The sequence below is a fragment of the Bicyclus anynana genome, chromosome 19 (assembly GCF_947172395.1).
Source record: "Bicyclus anynana chromosome 19, ilBicAnyn1.1, whole genome shotgun sequence".
NCBI classification, from domain to species: domain Eukaryota; kingdom Metazoa; phylum Arthropoda; class Insecta; order Lepidoptera; family Nymphalidae; genus Bicyclus; species Bicyclus anynana.
Window position 1 is genome coordinate 10146639 of NC_069101.1, and position 20180 is coordinate 10166818.

General features: G+C 34.4%; 1 protein-coding gene across 7 annotated transcripts in view; it reads left to right on the plus strand.

Moving 5' to 3' along the window:
- Positions 1-20180, plus strand: part of LOC112046526 (dual 3',5'-cyclic-AMP and -GMP phosphodiesterase 11) — a 317311-nt gene that overhangs the window by 119955 nt on the left and 177176 nt on the right. For 5 of the 7 annotated variants that reach the window (XM_052887477.1, XM_052887478.1, XM_052887479.1 and 2 more), the window contains one exon: positions 12755-13068. The exons of the other annotated variants lie outside the window; for them this stretch is intronic. In XM_052887477.1, the coding sequence (XP_052743437.1) occupies positions 12936-13068 (133 nt within the window). In that variant the 5' untranslated portion in view covers positions 12755-12935. The remainder of the gene's footprint in view (positions 1-12754; positions 13069-20180) is intronic. 7 annotated transcript variants of the gene reach the window in all.

The following is a 20180-nucleotide window of genomic DNA, read 5'->3' on the forward strand; positions in this document are numbered from 1 at the left end:
AAAAAAATATATATTTAAGTAACTTAAATTCGTCTTTATCTTACAAGTAGCTAACGCCGCGCAGTTTCACTCGCGTGGTTCCTGTTGCCGTAGGAAACGGGGACAATATATAGCCTTCCTACTTCCTCGATAAATGGGCTATCTAACACTGAAAGAATTTTTGAAATCGGATCAGTAGTTCCTGAGATTAGCGCGTTCAAACAAACAAACAAACAAACAAATTCTTCAGCTTTATAATATTAGTATAGATGGTCAGTTTCGCTAGAACTTGATAAGTGCTTGAAAAATACGGAATTGTAAAATACCGGGGTAGTAATATTTAAGAAAGTTAGAAAATACCAAAAAAAATAATAGAACAATCGAGAAAAGCTGAGATTAATTAAGTAGATAATTTTGTAAGGAAATTCCCATTCATCTGATTACTTGAAATTTAAGGTTGATAATGATCACTTACGAAGAATTACAATGATTACAATTGCAGGTGCTACACCGTCTAGCAGATAATATTTGATTACATTTTTTGATTTTCTATACTAATATACATATTATATAGAGGAAAGATTTGAATGTTTGTTTGTTCTAAAACTACATGACTGATTTAAAAAATTCTTTCAACAATGCAAAATTACATTATCAGCGAGTAACATATCTTATTCTACTATATACGCGAATGAAACCCGGGCTTGCGCTAGTTTTTTTTTTATTTATTCTTTAGAAGTTAGCCCTTGACTACTATCTTACTTGTTGATAAGTGATGATGCAATCTAAAATGGAAGCGGGCTAACTTGTTAGGAGCATGAATAAGATCTATACCCCTTTCGGTTTCTACACGACATCGTACCAGAACGCTAAATCGCTTGGAGGTACGTCTTTGCCGGTAGGGTAGGTAGCCACGGCTGAAGCTCCCCACCAGCCAGACCTGGACCAATTAAGTCCTGAATCTACCCAGCCGGGGTTCGAACCAAGGACCTCCGTCTTGTAAATCTACCGCGCATACTACTGCGCCACGGAGGCCGCCAAAAGTTACTTCTAAAGAGGCCGATTTACTATCGGCCTCTTTAGAAGTAACTTTTAATTAAGTTACTCGTATCAGCAAACTGACTTTTATTGTCAGTAGAATTTATCGATCATCACTAACGATTTAAAATTAATAAATGGATTTTGGAAAATTAGCAATTTATAAGAAACTATTATTCAAATTAAGTAACTGGTTTAATACGTATTCAGCACATGCGTAAGGTGAAGATAATTTCAGAAGTATTATTAAAAAGAAACTTGGTTTTACCAACCCGTCAATACGTAATTATTTAACATATCTACTGAGAATAAAACTTTTTTTTAAATATACATGTAACATAGTCGACCATGTTTCCAAAAAAAGGTAATTTTTTTTATTACTCTTCCTCAAAGACACTGTCATATTACCACTCCATAGCGGGTAAAACTCGTCTTTAGTTAATCAAATTAATTTATAATATTTGTTTTTAGTATAACTAGACTAATCCTCTATTCATCTCATCAGTATTATTACATTTCATAGTTTTCGTCTAATAAAACCATTGTATGGGACCGAAAATAGATTTTTCTGTCAAAGGAATTATTAGTCTTTGAAACGTCGTTCCAATATTATGCGAATTCGGTGATACTTACTGTTAGGCATGGATGTCCAAGTAAAAAAAAAATTGTTTTAGTTAAGGTTTCTATATTTCTTTCCGCTTAGACATGTCAAAGTGAAGAAAATATCGTAGTGTGGATATAGATATGATTTTGATATTTTTCTTTACTTTCACAACAAACCCCTAAAAGCTCTACGGACTTAACAGTGTGTGGGTTTAATCGAACTTTTATTTTACTAATTCTGTTTGTTTATTTTCTCTTCAACCTTCAGAAATGCTATTTACCAGATATCCAATTGTTTGCAGCAATAATACATTACTTAGTATGTTTTCTTAGTTCGAACAAGAATAATTATAGTGTGTTGATTTTGGCGTTCGTCCCATGATTGTGTCAATAGGTCTTCAAAATAAATGTGTTTGTATGGGAAAGTTGTGTACTTTCTATAAATTATTTGTGCAGTGCTAACATGCGACTAACGAGATAATCTCATGAAGAACAATTAACAAATTTAAACCAGTGGCGGTGCAAATACTGCTATTTCTTTCATTGCGTTGAGGGACGAAGTAGATGATGACAACTCCGCCGCCATTGGACGACATTTTGTCTATTTCTTTTCACTTGGTCGCATGTCAGCACTACTGACTTTGGGTATAAATACCTATTCATCTAGGGCGCCGTGATAGCCCAGTGGATATGACCTCTGCTTCCGATTTCGGTAGGTGTGGGTTAGAATCCGGTCCGGGGCATGCACCTCCAACTTTTCAGTTGTGTGAATTTTAAGAAATTAAATATCACGTGCCTCTAACGGTGAAGGAAAACATCGCGAGGAAACCTGCATACCATATAATTTTCTTAATTGTCTGCGTGTGTGAAGTCTGCCAATCCGCATTGGGCCATCGTGGTGGACTATTGGCCTAACTCCTCTCATTCTGACAGTAGACTTGTGCTTAATAGTGAGCCGAATTTGGGTTGTTAATGATGACGATGAATTGTTGAAAATGTCAGAAAGCGGCGGAGATTTGTATGATAGACTCATCGGGACTCTTTCGTCCCGCGGCTAAAACCTGAACTAAAATTGACAGCGCCTTACACTACTGGACTTGTTTCGTGGCGCGGAGTATATATAGTCCATTAGTGTTCCACGCGGGCAAAGTCGCGGCCGTCTGCTGGTATTATATAAGTTAAAATTCATTTAACAACACAATCTAGTTCCCTGTCAATTAGTATTCAATATATTTTAATTGAAAGCCCGAACACAAACTACGAAATAATTATTCAGCGTCGATATGAATAAGTTGGTAATGGTTTTTATCGATGAATATTTATATTATTATTCGCGCCTGTACAAACATATTGCTTTTCCAAATTAATTGACACTTTGAAGAGGTCACTGCAGTGATTTTCAAGGAGATCGTTACCGGGCAGACCTCTATAGAACGTGAGCTTGTGAGGTCCAGACTTACCTCATTTCACGAATTCCATACTAGTACCGTGATAGCTGTGATAGCCCAGTGGATGACCTCTGCCTCCGATTCCGGAGGGTGTGGGTTCGAATTCGGGGCATGCACCTCCAACTTTTCAGTTGTGTGCAATCCTTTTTCCGCTTTGACGTATGTGCACTTCTTCTCTACCCCTACCCTACCCTACTCCCACCCTACACCTACCCTACTCCTACCCAAACCTACCCCTACCGTACTCCTACCCCTAACTCTACCCTAACCCTACCTTACACTTGCACATGATAACCATGCTTAACAGATCAAGAATATATGATTACCAAACTTTCGTGATTCATTTTAAGCTGAAAATCAGCAACAAAAGTTAACAATAACTTCTTTATTTTAATGGCTTTTGAAGTTAACAATGACAACAATAGGTTTGTAAAATTTAAGTATTTTCGCACTTACAAAAGCATGATTGAATATAGATAATTCTGAATTCTGGTTCGATATAACGCCTGCTATAAAAGTGCCGACGTTACCGTGAAAATGTAGGTACAGTTGATTGATTGTTCGATAATTCATAAGCGATTTTTGATGATACGCCTTGCTTGCTTGAAACCTACAGATTTGTATGCTATGTTGCAGTCAAAACTCTTAAAATGTCAAATGTAAATTTGACTAACGAACTACATCAAGGCTAAATTTTTCGGAGATTTCTTCGCTAGCGATGAAGTGTTTCTGGATGTATTAAAAGTACCTCCAGGTTTGGTGATGTTAGAACTATTATGATTAGTTTAGGTTAGGTTCTTTTTTGCATCTTGGTTGGGATTAGACAAAATTAGTTTTGACTGATTATATTAGTCACAAATATGTAATTGTACCCTACTGGGATTCTGTAATTTTTTGTTTTCAAAAATAATTCACTGCCTTAAAATTATTTGATCTATAAAATGAAAATAGAAAATAATTAAATGAAAGATTGTTTAATATATTTAAGTAAAATATATGATTATGTTTTTTAATGTAGAATATTAGATGGCACTGAAAACAAACATTACAAGTTTAAAGTAAAATTTAAAAAAAAAGACCTGCTTATAAATTATAAATAATAAAGGCCCATTTTGGGACATGTCCTTTCATGATTATTTGTTGATTAATCAGTGAACGCGTAACATACAAAGAAACTGACTTTCCAATTTATTATATTAATAATCAGAAATGTAATAAATTAAGACAACTTATTATATTAATAATTAGAAATGCAAAGAATTAAGAAAATAATGAAAATGTACGGACATAATATAGAGACGCGTCTATGAAGCGTTAAAGATTCATTCAATGAAAATTGTTTGCAAGCATCGATTGCGGAACTTGATACAGTTTGTTTTGAGATTATCAAGTTAACCTATTGGCAACACGCTTCCCTGATTATTAATGCCAACATCTTTGTAGATAATGAACGCAATATGCTATCAACGAGTGGCGTAGAACATTTTATCTAATCAGTATTGTTGTTTATGTTAGTTTGTATAAACTTTCCCTTGTTATTTATTGAGAGATCATAATGTGGTGTCGCCGATAGTTTTCTGTTCATAGATACTTATGGAAAAACATATCACGATGATGCGTCTGCAGTAGTTCTGAGCAATGTACGTAATTTGACTCGTCACGCGATGCCTGTGTTGTTAACTCTTAACAATACATCGTGGTAAATTTTCCACTTCGAGAAAATTGTTTGCATACTTGCGAAACGTTGGTTATCTTAATGTAATTCAACAATTTTATATGTATATCGAGATAATGTTATTTGGACGTAAAATATTACATTCACAAATGGTTTAACTAAATATTCGCTTTGTAATAACATTGAAATGTATGATTTTTAAACATTTTATTTAAATATTTTAATGTTTAAGTTCGTTTGAATGTTATATTAGATGGCACCAATTAAGAACAAAAGTACCTACGTATGGCATACCTATTGTATTTGGGCTATACTTAAAAACGTACTCGTATATCAAATAACTCTTATATCGTTAACTGTACGAAGATCAAAGTAATCTATCTAATAAATATCTTAATCTACTCCGAGCACGTATTAAATCAATGGGTGACGTGATTTGTATAAATTTGTTTAGTTTTTTTTTTAAAGAAAGTTATTCTTCAACGTATATCGTTCCACTGAATAATATTTAATATTAAAAATTTACATAAAATTATAGATTTCTATTACTACTACTATAGATCTAGGACTACGATCTAATGGCATAAATATTTAGTAGCTTCAGTCATCTATATTAATATTATAAATCTAAAGAGTTTGTTTGATTAAACGCGCTAATCTGAGGAACAACTGTTCCGATTTGAAAAATTCTTTCAGTGTTAGATAGCCCACTTATTGAGGAAGGCTATAGGCTAAATTATCCCCGTATTCCTACGGGAACTGGAACCACGCGGGTGAAACCGTGCGGCGTCAGCTAGTTTTTGATATAACTGAATAGATATTTTGGATAGAACTGAATACATTAACCACAATTCTTAGTATTATTCCATTCGTCTTAACAAGCGCTCCGTGTTAACTGTTAACGTATTCATGAACACACATGCATGTTGAACTAACTAAACAATATATTACAAGCATGTGATTGTTCCAATCGCTTATTCAATTGCAAAATTGCTTATCCAAGATCCGATCCTTAGAGACGACAATGTATAACTACAAACTAGAAGCGATGCGTGCACGTTTCAACGAAGCTGGGAACATTCATTAATCGTGACATTGAGTGGTTACTACGGAACCTTTTTCTTCATTACCTGTTTTCAACATGGCTTCTTTTGTTTGGAGATCGATCTATCTAACTAGTGCATCAACCTCTTTATTGGAATCTGTTTCAAATTTCAAAATTAATTTATTTCAAGTAGGCTCAGTTTACAAGCACTTTTGACACGTCAGTTGACTATTTGTAAAGATTCTACTACCTGTTCGGAAGGCAGGTTCTGCTGAGAAGAAACCGGCAAGAAACTCAACTCTTTTAAAAAAAATCATTCAATATTATAATATACAGTTGATGACAACATTACAATTTTTTATAGTTTTGCTGATCCAACGGCCTCCAATCATCGTTATCAAAAAGGAACTCATCAGTTTGTTTAAGTATTATCATCTGAGCCATGTCATTTTGTATTGTGTTAGGTTTACGGTCATTCATAAGTGCATCCAGTTTAGTACCCGGATCTTCAGATAAAATTGTATCTTGTTGTGAGTTGTGTTCTTCCACAAGCCTACTATCTCATCCATGGCGTATATCTGGCGCCTCTTAATTGCCCTAGACTAATAATTATTATCAGTTCGCGTGCGGCGCCCCGCCCTCTCCGCCGGCTAAGATACGCAATTACCACTACTAGTGTCTTTACACACACACTTACTAACTACTCTAGCACGTGCTATAGATGTTGAAACTGATGTGTGTGGATAATGAGGAATGTTTCGCAATTTGGCTTCTGTTTCAGACGCTAATTTATACAAAACATTTTCTAAAATCTGGAATTTCATAATTAGCCTAATGCAGTGAATATGTAGTCTAGATCAAAATTCTATTGATAAGAATAAATTACTTTTCGGTCATGCGTGTGTAATGAATTCATATGCGTTTTTAAATTAAAAATTTTATCTCTTATTTTTGAGTGACAATATTTAATTTGTCCTTTCCTCGAGATTAACGAAGGATTTCGCAATATTCTTATTAAATAATAAATTAAGTAATTATTATTGCATATAGCATTTATAAAATCAAATAATGAATTTTTAATTCCATTACAATATTTATTTTACTTTATGAACCAGTTATGATTACGATCTAATGGGTATCAAAATCAAATCGCTATCTGATATGTGTCTTGAGTTTTCTATTATGGAATATTCTAACAAGGCAGTTGTGCAATAAAACGTTTCAAACAATGTTTGCTTATCGTAGTGTGTCAAAATTGATATATTTTATTTTGCAAGTTGGGGTACTGAGGATTGATAAATTACATGGTATCTAGTTGCTATATAACATTAATTTTTACTTAAAAATACTTATAATTTCTTAATTTAATTTTGCTGATACTATATCTTAGAAACTTTAGTTTCAGATGATATATTTGTAGTTGTGACAATAAAATTTGAAAATCTTTAAATTATAAAATTGGAATTTGGAAAACAATTATATTACGCTTAGTTTTCTTACATATTATATTCACTTAAGAGTCCCTGGGGTAAACTATTTTATAAGTTTAGCAAAACAACACAGCAATACCATTAAGCGAGATACCTACACCATTAATTCCTAAAGGTGAACGACCCTGGTTGCGCTCCGAGCAGCCACGTCTGGAATAGTAATTATTGTTACTTTGCGACTCTAGTTTATAATAAACTCTGTTTTTTACAAAAAGTATCTAAAATTCACTCAAAACATCGTCACCATCATCTATTTTTCCTTATGCACCTTAAGTGTCAGCAAAATGTGTCAATCTGTTCCATTCGCTTCTTACATCATCATCATCATCTACTTTTCCTTATGCACCTTAAGTGTCAGCAAAATGTGTCAATCTGTTCCATTCACTTCTAAAACTCATCACCTTTTTTAATTTAATTTTTGAATATTCTTTGAAAAGTTAGCTCTTAACTTGCGATCACGCATGATTTCATGTGAAGATGCAGTCTGAGATGGAAGCGAGCTTTGGAAGAAGAACATGTTGTACGTTCTTCTTCCACCAAACTAGACAATCTGATGCAATTTAAGATTAATTAAATCCTAAAATGGCTCGACTTGAGAAACGAACCAGGATACTTCTGTTGAGAACCTCAGCACTACCAACTGCGCCAAATAGATCGTCAAAAATCTACTCCATCATTAATCTGAGCAATTTTTCCACCGTCACACGCCAAGCGGACAATGCGTTTGGAACGTGAAAGAGATCGTTCATAACATTCTTTAAATGAAAACTCACTCAGTCAGTCAGCTCGGAAAGTAGGTAAATCATATTAATGAATAAAGTGGCGTTCTGTACTGTTTTATTGGATGTTTGACCTCGTGTTATCGCGCCAAGCCTCCTTCGTCATTCTGTGTGTACCTACAATCTACATAATCAACTGTTAGTGCTACTTTACAGTGACGCGCTGTTTCGGTCGCCATTTACAATTTAGTTTTATAGTTATTTTACAGAGCTCTTTCTCATTTTATTTTCAATCTATGATAATGGTTTTTCTTTTCACAAATATATACAACTAGCCCGTCAAGGTTTCACCCACGTAGTTCCTGTTTACGTCAGAATACGGGATTCAAATATAGCCTAGTGATAAAAGAATTTTAAAAATCGGTTCATCCAAAAATTACCTTTTATCACCACAAACTTTACTTCTTTTAATCTTTGTTAACAATTTTTTTTGTAATCTCTTCTCATATAGAATAGTTAAATAGTATTTATCGTAAGATTATTAAGTAGAATTATAAAATATTGAACTAAACTTTTCTTGATCATTATCCCTAAACTATTTAGATCTTTAATCAAACAATACATCTTTTGATTCTTCTCTTATAACATTATTCTAAAATTGCTATTGTACAGTGCGATCCTTTAGCTCTATTTCAAATCTATCTACACTGACATTGTAATTGTAATTAGAAATACGATACGAAACCACTAAACCCTTATGTAATAAATTGTTGATATTAAAGTGTATTGATTCAAACGATGATTATCTTCTACTCAAAAGTAATCAGTGAGCCTATTGTTATAGGGACCTGATGCCCACCCTGAATTAAATCTCTCTTGAGATTACAATAATTGTAACGACACTGTCTAATAAACCCTCACGTCTACCAACCGGAATGTGATCGGACAATTTGTTTTTCAACTCTTTATTGACTGAGTACGTGTCAGAAATGCTCACACACGCATTATCTGCGCGATTATTCCAACCAAAAAATCTTGCACAACGCATTAAATAAAATCCTTCTATTGTTCTAGCTATGAGGCGGTCGTAAAAACAGTCTTATTCGATAACCTGCTCGTTTGTAATCGCGCCCACAATTCTACACACGGACCACACGTGTGCCCACATCTCATTAATTCAATCGATACGCCCTCGACGAAACATTTTGTTACAAACACTATCACTGGTGCTACTTTATTGCTCTGTGGAGCGATTACTTTTCGCTTATGTAGTGGAGTTTTGTCATTGTTAGTTATGTTGTAGAAGATTCTAAATGTACACGTAATTTCTAATCAAGAAGTAGCCTTGGAATCATTAATGTAATCTGTATCAGATTTAAGTTAAAGAGTCACAGACAGACATATGGACATACATACAGGTAGACAGACAGATAGACACACAGAGGACAGTAAAGTGATCCTAGGGTACTGATTTTTCTTTTCTTTTTGAAGTAAATCTTTTTTGACGCTATCTCAAAAGGAGAAGGACCCCATAAGTAGACAGATTTATAAGTTACTAGTTTTTCACAAATGGATTATTCCAGGATGCTATGTAAAAAAAGTTTTTGTATTAAGTAACAGTTTAGAAACAGAACTGAGCAATATAAAGTTACCCCGATCGTCGAATACTATAGAAAAGCACAATTGAAAGTGCTTAGATACAGCTGACTAGCGTATCGCAGACGACGGATGCATTTAAAGAACATTATAAATGCATTAGCCTGATAAAAATCCGCCACATTTCTCCACCGTTTACGGTTGTATTATCCAAAAGTATTGTGAATTTTAGATGTTAATACGTTTAGATTAAAATATATGCAGCGGTTTCCATGCTCGAAGTTATTGGAGTTTATTTTCTGTCGCCAACTGCGAGGGCACGACCCCGTTTGTGACGTCACGCTCCAGATGAATGAACATCTACCCCCAACTCCCCTAAGTTCTACCTAACGGTCAGTTTTATACGAGCTCGGATATCAAAGCCGCAACATCTGCTCTGCTCTCGGATATTGTTATGTGTCTGGGGAGGGATATTGTTTGTATTAAGTTTTCGCTATCTATTAAATATTAGACGTCCCGCGATTTCCCGTTTTGTAGGAATACGGGGATGAAATATAGCTTATGATATTTGGCGACAAACAGTTAACAGACAAACAAAACATCAAAACTATATTAACTTAGATAGGAAATAACGTCTGAACAACTAATTTGATACCAAATTAGTTGTTCAGACGTGACTTTTGTGGCCAAAATCTATTTAGTTAGTCAAATTAAGAAAAAATTGCACAACAAAATACAAAACAAATGAAACATTAAAAAAGTTAATATATAAACTTAAATTCAGTATATCTTGAAATTAAAAGGAAGGTGAGGTGAGGAGAAAGGAGGACTTATGCCGGCTTCAGACTTTCAGTTTTAATTGCGCAGTTTTAGCTTACAGTTTAATCTAATCGTAATATCAATCAAAATCATTAGAAGAAACTGTACAGCCAAAACTGTACAGTTTTCTAAAAAACAGTTTTGACTGTACAGTTTTCAGTTTTGATTACTCAAGGACGATTTAACTAAACAGTTCGACTGTACAGTTAATACTGCAGGTATATAGTCCGCATTAGATGCTACCATAGGCATGCGTGTTCAACTTAGCTGGTCCGGTTTGGTTTCTTGCAAAACGACAAAAGGTCGTACACTTGGGCGACCACCGTATTTGGTCTCTGAATCAACCTGATCGAGCCTGTACTTATGTAATTCCATACAAGCATACAAGGTTATAAGAAACTAATCAATAGGCCTCTCATCTTTGAGGAAAAAAATAAATGATGGTCTTTTTGATGGTCACAAAGTAAAATTTAAATTTTGCGTCCTTATTGGAGATTTACGTGATGTAAAATACTAGTTGTGAATTATTAGGTACCAAGATAGCTGTCCATTATTTTGATATGTATTAAGTAGTGAATAATTGATTTAGTTTGCTATTATCCGTTAAAAACCGACGCATCCGAGCGATCCGACTGTAAAACCTCTATAGTATTTTTCACTGAAATCCTCGAATGAAGCTATGAATGAAGCTAATGAAGCTATGAAGCATCCTCGGGAGTTGTAAACTCTACAATATTCGTTTATAGAGATTATCGCAGATAATAGTAAAACAAATTATTAATTTACTTTTGAAATTAAACTCCCGGCATATAACGTTTCTACAAGAAAGGCCTTTTACGGAATCCATAATTAAATTAGAAGATAATGAAATGATGAATGATGGGATATTATGAATATTATCAAACCTGAATTGAATGATTCATCTGATATATAGAAAGTGAGTAATTTACATGTTACTATTGACACTTTCTTATAACTAACGGTATGCGAAACAATCGTAGTACTGTGCTATAGACAAGAAAGAAGAAGAACTAACGGTACAGATAAAAATTAAGCCTGAGCATAGTTTTTGTGACCTATAGCTGAGTAGGCGCCTTGACCTTCCGTAGCCCGGTCCGTGACCGCATGCAAACAAGTCCTCCGATAAATGACTTGTTTCCCCAATAGTGCTCCTGTACTCTCGCATGTTCCAATGTCAGTGCCATTGTTGCTATGTACTGTTACGGCATGAGTTTTATTAGTGAACTAGTTGACCCCGCGCGGTTTTATCTGTAGAAATACGGGGATAATATAGTTTATAGCCTTGCTTCATAAATGGGGTTTCTAACACTGAAAGAATTTTTCAAATCGGATCAATAGTTCCTGATATTAGCGCGTTCAAGCAAATAAACTCTTCAGCTATAGAATATTAGTATGGATGAGGATTGTTTGATCGTCTCTGTGTTATTGGTTATTGTTGAAGAGTATGTATTACATACTCTTAAACAATAACCAATAACACGTAACTATAGCTTGTGTAGGTGACATGTATGTACTTTATATTTTATATTATATCATATTCATCCTAGACCTCATCAATGCTTTCCATTAGACTTGATTGTAATCAAGCGCAAGTCTAGTGACCATAAAATTCAATCTTTTATAACGCCGTTTAATTAGATAATGTATTAGTAGTGTAGTTTCCGTTACTATTAAGGACGTAGGAAGTAAAAATTTACTATTTGTTGCTCTGTATCAAATAGTTGTAAATTTATATATTTTATAAAGTTTAACTGCTTAAAACTGCTCTATAAATTATATTTTTGATTTTTCACTCTACAAACATTACTTATTAAGTTAATTTGACGTAAAAACATTATCGAAACTGGTTTTATTTTTGTTTTTCCGTCGATGTCCGTAACCAGATCCACCGAACCCTGTTTAACTTGCTAAGGTTATGTGCAATTTGTGTAGCACATTTAAAACCAGTATTGTTTTGATTCGGGTATACCACGTGTAAGAACTCAATGTCACAGATTTCAATTCCTTGAAATGCCAATAGCTCTTTATGTTAAATCAAGGGTATACAATTAATACGAAGCTAATAGATCGTCGTACGATAAAAAAATCAGGTCAGTACGTTGGCATACTTCACTTTCATCTCATAACGGCGCATTACGATCACAAAAAGTGTGTCTGTGTGCTGCGTATACTTTTTGTTTCGTTCTTTACGAGCGACAACGGAAGCTTAGATTATGGAGCACTTAGAACTATTCAATATGTCTGTCCTTTTTTCCCCTGTTTATTTTTGTTTCCTCTGGGGAGGGGTGTTACTACATTTTTTTGTTTTCTTTTCTTTGCAGTTATCCGCTGCACCAGTTTAGTGTTTGGCTGGGAGGGTGATGGCTACAGATGATTATTTAGTGGTTATACGTTGTGATTAGTGGTAGTGAGTCGTTGGATCAGTGACTAGTGTAGTGCAATCATCAGTAGTGTGGTAGCCAGTGATGTGACAGTCTATGGAAGTGTCAGGGTGTACTCGGAATGTTCACGAAGAACACCAGGGCCCCTGAGCGGTGCCATCACCCCTCCCATAGGAGCTGCAAGAAGAAAAAGCACCCTCCGCACACGCCCTGGAAATACTTGATGAATTGCCCACTCGTTAGAAAATGTTTCGGTATAGTATTCTTTTATTTCTGTTTACATTTTTATTTCGTACTATTTGTACAATTGTTAGTAGTTACATGAGTGAGGAATATAATAGAATACTTATTAGATTTTGAATTGTCTCAATTGTTTTCGTTAGGTTAGATGCTTCAAACTTAATAGTAGTTTTACAAGTTAAAACAACATAACGAAATAGTACTAAAAACAAAAAGTAAAAGAAAAATAAAAGAAGAATCTAATCTAATCATAATTAATGTTTGCTTCCTTTACATAATTAAGTATAGGAAGCAAACATTAACGTAGTAGTTATCTACGAGTATACTTGTTAAAAACGAGTAAATTCAAAATAAAGATTCGAATAATGTTACATCAAAAAATTCAAAATTCTTTTGACATTGATGTTACTGTGTATGTACGCTAATTAGGTTTTTTTTGTTAACACCCGCAGTTAAATTTAAATAATGAACTGCTATTAATGGAAAATTCCTATTGTACATTAAAACTCATATAACAGCCTTGAACGTTGAAAACGTTAAGTAATTGTTTTTGTTTTGAAAAATAACCGGGTTTGAGTTAATCGTGGAAACCAGCTGGTGGGCTGGTTAATATATAAATTACTAGCAGACGCCCGCGACTTCGTCCGCGTTAATATGTATGTAAACTTTCAACTCCTATTTCACCACTTTAAGGGTTGAATTGTGAGATTTTGGTGAGAGAGGGGAGACGAATATCTTAGCATTTCATAGATTCACCGTGCGGTGCCGGGTCCATCGCGTGGTAGAGATAAAAACTCCGAGCAGAGTCCTGAACTTGTGACTGCAGGATGTAGGGTTAAGGAATTCCTTGACGATCGATCAACACTCCCCGTTCTCTGCTCGTGTTTCTCTCCCTGCCTAGCCAAATTTGGTAAGATTCTATTAGAGCAGCTTTGGATACTCGTTCTAATATAGAACTAGCTGCACTTCTAGAGAGGCCAAAGTCTTTAAGCAAGTTATAAAAAGGTTTTGCTGGTAATCCTCTCGCACCTACTTACAGATACATACTTTTATTCTACTCTTTTGATCCTCACGTGAAAATCTTCGAAACTATTAAATTGATTAAGCTTAACTTCAGCTGTGTATGTTTTAGGATTTTTTTATGTACTTACCTATTAAATAATTCGAATAATTCAAATTCGCGTTTCAAATTCGAACCACTAACCATCTAATAAGTTTATGAGTTTGCAGCGCTAACGGCAGGACATCCGATAAAACTGATCGTGTGTTTGAGCGCTGCAAACTCATGAATTTATTGTATTGTCACGGTCAGTGGCTGACTTAATATTTTTTAGGTTAAGGTAGGTAAATCGCGATTCTCTTTAAGTAATTAAAATATATAAAATATGTATGTCGTAGAAACCACAGACGGCGCTGGTTGACGAATGGTTCCGACCGAAGACCTTGCGGCGGCATTCCGCGACGTTAGCTCCTTGGTTTTGTTGCTCGAACAGTCGACTTGTGCGACTAATTATTAACCTAACTACTACTGCTTAAAGTTCAATTTACTTTGCAGAAAATTGAGGATTGAATCTTAAACCATGTTTATAAAATGTCCGGGATTGTATTGTTCGTTATTTAACATTATTACTAACGGACCAGATATTACTTTAATCTAATTAAGTATTTTTTTACTTAGTAATAATTAGGTTAAATCACGATAAAAAGCGTCTAAATTACTTTCGACATATTTCCACACATATCAAATATACAAAAAAAAATATTAAATTTGGTTGAACTGTTTCTGAGGACCATAACACGACATTTTTTAATTATATTATTTTAGTGAAACAGACGTTCAGTTTTAACTGAACAGTCGAACTTGTCAGTTAAATCGTACGTGTGTAGTGTCCATCAGTTTAAAGAATAGAGCTTTTTCTAATGATTTTGGTTAAAATTTTGAATAGATAAAATTCTACAGTTAATACTGCGCAATTAAAATTTAACGCCTGTAGTGCAATTTAGATTAAAGATTAATCATCAATGTTATTATCAAATGCAAATTAATTCTATTCAGTGTTTTGTTGGAATCGTCATGTTTTGTTTCGTTTAATAATGTTGACGATCTATCAAAAAATATGCATTTTGTTCTTTCCTCAAAATGAAAGAATTTAACCTCCAATCATATTTTGTTTGTTAATCTAATCTGTAAAACTACTTTTCCTTAGAAACACGTCAAACTGTCAAGTTTATATTGATATCCAATACTGACTGCAATCTCTTGAGCTGAAGGAAAATCAAATTTCTTAAACCCCTTCATCAGATATAGATTATTGCCGCATATTTTAAATCGCAAGGAAATTATCACCAATAGATTATTTTGTCTTTTTTCCATTTTTTTTGTACAGCTGATGAAGTAAACAAATTAAAAAAACCAAACGACGCAACACAGCACCTAACCCATGTATAACACATTAGGTGTAACCCAAACAGGGCCAACATTGTTCATTGTCTTAGTAAATTGTATTGACAGCGGTATAAATTCTTGTCAGCCTATAGAACTCAAGGATGCGTTTCAAGTCTCACTTTTTCCTTACCTCAACAGATCGTCCGATCAATCGAGACTTGTCTAACCTTTCCTTTATGGGGCAGACAAGTAAAAAGAGGTTTGTATACCTGAATACATCCAGACTGTGAGTCATACGATTCCTAGTAAAGCAATTTCCGTAATGATAACTGGATTAGTATGTACTTTTGTTTGATATATAAGCTTAACCATGGTTTTTTGGTAAGACTTTTGGGTTTATCATCATCTCTTCAACTATCGCTAATATTACATTTTTCAACTGTCACAATATTAGCACAGTTATCCCTTAATATATAATACCACAGAACATAGCGTTTTTATATTTTCGTATTTCGTAATATAAATATATATATATATATATATATATATATATATATATATATATATATATATACTCGTAATGTGAACTATGTTATTTATTTATTCATTACTAGCTGACGCCGCACGGTTTCACCCGCGTGGTTCCCGTTCCCGTAGGAATACGGGGATAATATATAGTTTATAGCTTTCCTCGATAAATGGGCTATCAGCTAAAGAATTTTTCAAATCGGACCAGTAGTTCCTGAGATTAGCGCGTTCAATCAAACAAACAAACAAACTCTTCAGCTTTATAATATTAGTATAGATAGTTAAACTCATTAATATTTTCTTTTTCTTTTAATATATTGTGGTATTTTATTATATATTTTGTGCTGGCCAGGTTATATATGTTTATGTGTTGAATATTGAATATATATGAAGTTGTAGTAGGAGTACTTAAGACTTAGCTCGTCTGGGGAAGTACTATAGTTACGTATTCCCATCGCACTTAATGTTCATCATGACAATTACGGGCAGATGAAGGTTAACACTTACTTATTCCTCTGGTTTGATGAGTTATACGATGGTTCATCAACATCATCAGCCTACAGACACCCACTGCAAGACATAGGCCTTTCGCAGAGACTTCCAAACACCACTATTATGTGCCGCCAGCTTCCAGAGACTCCCTGCGACTCGACTGTTGATGTCGTCAAGTCTGCCTTCCCTGGTGTTCAGAAAATCATCAGATGGACCCTGATGATTTTCAGGGAAGGCAAACATTTTATTCCGTCAACTAATCTTTAAAACCAACTGCTTTTATGCATGTCACGCCGCCTCTTTAACACCAATGAGAAAATGACATGGTCGACTTATTATAACTAATATTGATAACCAGTTGGTAACAGTTTGTTGATGCAACATGTGCCTATATTTAAGCATTTATGCTGTCTTGTGCCGTATAATTTTCTTTTGAAGTGAAACCAAGTTTTTTTATCTATCGACAAGTTGACTTCGATCTCACCTGGGGTGTGATTCCGCTATGTTATATTGTCGATGTAATATTCGCTTATAGTCGTACCAAGTTTTATTTTAACTTTAACTTTGTTTTTATGGGATGCCAAAAATAAAATGTCACTAATAACGTAGTTGACATGGAAATGAGCGATGTCACATCGCTGTAACTTTACAGAATGCAGGGCTGGTGTTAAGTTGATAAAATTCGAAGCGCAAACGAGACGCCGAATTATGACTTTCACGTGAGTGAAAAGCACGGAGCGATTGACGCGCGACGCAAATTTTATGACGTGAGCGCGAAAACCATTTTTACCTAATTGCAAGTAAATTAAACAACATAACGAAAAACAAAATGGCCATGTTCAAGATATATACCTAATTTTCTATACAAAACAAAGATTTAAGAAAAAAAGTTTGCTTTTTCTGAGATTAAAAGCAAAATGTGAGCAAAACATGTATTTTAAAAAAAAAAACTATCGAGAAAAGTTTTACAAATTGTGTAGTTTGTATAGTCATAACGAAGTTAACACTTTGAAATATCATTTACCCAAATATCAGGCTCCTAACTTTTCCAGAATCTGAGATTCAGAACCATTTGTAACCACTAAATTACATATTGCATACTCTTAAGAAATAGAAGTAGTAACGGGACGGTACCCAAGTATTCTCATGTATTAAGACGTTTACGCGTTTGTTTTATAGTAGGATAAATAGTTTTTTAAGAAAGCAGGTATGGAGAAAACATATCTTAATGAAATCAAATTAATTTATTTGACGTACTTTTCTATACAAATTAAATAATTGAAAATTTTTTCATAAGTCAAATATGTCGATTAGTCTTGAGAAGAAAGAGCTTGAAAGAAATTCAGCTTTGTAAATAAATATTTTATTCAAAGACCAGTTGCTCTGTTAATAAAACATTTTTGAATGTTAGAATTGTACTACATCCTAAATGATGCAAATACTGTCTTTTTTGCAGAAAAAGCAGAATATTTTTTTTCATCAATTTCTTGTAATTCTAACTATAGAAAGAAACTGTGATAAAAATAAAAAAAACAGTCTCTGAGAAACTGTATGATTAATTAATATTTTATTATAGACTTTACATACGTGTACACGCATAAAATACAGACAGGATGTAGTAAACCAACGGTAACTAAGCTCGCGCGTTAACTTTTTTACTTTTTTCTGCGTTCCACCAGATTTGCCGCGCCGATTAGTCGAGCGATTAGTTTAGCGATCAGTTGAGTGAGCACACTTGTTGCGCTTTGGCAATGGCGACGGGTCCATCGTGCGTTGTCAGTTGTTTCATTACGTTACATTAGACGCAGTCAAAGTCGATGAGCTGTAACTACTAGGTGCCAGGGGCTCCCGATACTGGATAGCGTTTTAACGAGATTTTAATGCTTTGACTCGCAAAATTTATAGCCCCTGGCGCCAAGGAGTGGTATCTTCAGGAATAGACTCGTAAATAAATTTGACGCGCCGGTGGTTTATTATGACTGAATCTGTATGGAATATGTTAAAATTAAATGTGTCGTAACTTAAATGCGAAGTTCGGGGAGAATGGTTGTGGAATGTGAAATTATTCCACTAGGTCATTCATAACTGGGATGTCTTTGTTTTTAACTTATGCTAATAGAGAGTTATAATTTTCGAGCGTGTGTAAACCAATATGGTACCATTATAGGTAAGATTTAATTATTTTATGTTACGAATTAACTCAAAAATCCACTCAAACGATATGAAAATTCTATTCCCATTAGAAATATTGTATATCACAGAGTAATGTATATTTTGTCTACGTATACTCACCACCCCGTGGTTTCAGCCGCATAGTTCACTTTCCTGTGGGAATACGGGAATTAAATACTCGTATAACATAAGAGATTCACAAATAACATGGCTTTCTATTGGTAAAATAATTTTCAAGATTGGATCAGTAGGTAGACCCAGAAATCCTATTACCACTCAAACTCACAAAGGACACCGACCGTTCATCATTCATTGGTGGGCCCGTATTTGATGAATTAACCGTATTACAATGTCCAAATTAGTGTCATTTATAAATAACAATATCAGTTGTAGTCTGGTTTAATTTCAGTTTGATTGACAATTGCATAATCAAGATATGGGCAAGTACATAAATTTATATAGTAAAATGCACGATTTTTAACAAAAAACACACAGTAAAAAAAACAAAATGTTAATTTTGTTTTTTTTACTGTAAGTTCTATTTTTGGTCATTTTGATTTAAGTATTTTATGATAAATATTTTTTCCTTACTTATTTTTTTCTGTAACGTTAAAATGATTGGTCTATCTCTTTTTAATATACCTACTCTTAAGTATTACTTATTGTATGTCTGAGGGAACTCTAAGAGCCGAATACGCCTACACACGCGCCTATTCTGTAAAGTACTCAAACCAAGTAATGAGAATTGTAATTCGAATAACGCTTCCGCGTTGCAGAATGCAATGGGTCCCCCGAGGCGACAAGGTAACGCAATCTGCGATGCCAGCTGCGAATACTAAGCAATTCGTAATGTTATTCGTTCGGGAAAAATCGTTGGCCGCCCCTGGCGCACGCCTCGAATTGAGAATCAACGGCGTTTTTAGTTCCACGCATTGTTTTTGTATGGTTTCTCTTTCTATGAACAATTCTTTACCAGCTTTTGTGTCCGCTCGTGTTAAAAAGGAGTAATGGCTAGGAAATCCTTACTAATATTATAAATGTGAAAGTGTGTGTGTCTGTTTGTTTGTCCGTCTTTCACGGCAAAACTGAGCGACGAATTGACGTAATTTTTTAAGTGGAGATAGTTGAAAAGATGGAGAGTGACATTGGCTTCTTTTTGTCTCTTTCTAAACCCCATTTCCCTAAAATGGGGGGTGCAAGTTTGTATGGAGCATTCCGCAATTTTTAGGTAGAAAGCTAAAAGTTGATATGCAGATTAATTGTGAGTAAAAAAATACAGTGCACCATTTTTCAAAAAAATCTGCCCTCAACCTCTTAAAAGAGGGGTTGAAATTGAAAATATGGAACTTTTCGCAGTTTTCAAGGTAGGAAGCTAAAAATCGGTACACAGACTCTTTGTTACCCCGAATTTAGCGCGGGCGAAACCGTGGACAAAAGCTAGTAATAAATATCTTAGGATGCCTAGAAGTGTGACGTGACGGGTAGCACAGCGACTGTGATTGTACCATTATTTTATGGCAGAGGAAACACATCGAGCATTTCCCAGGA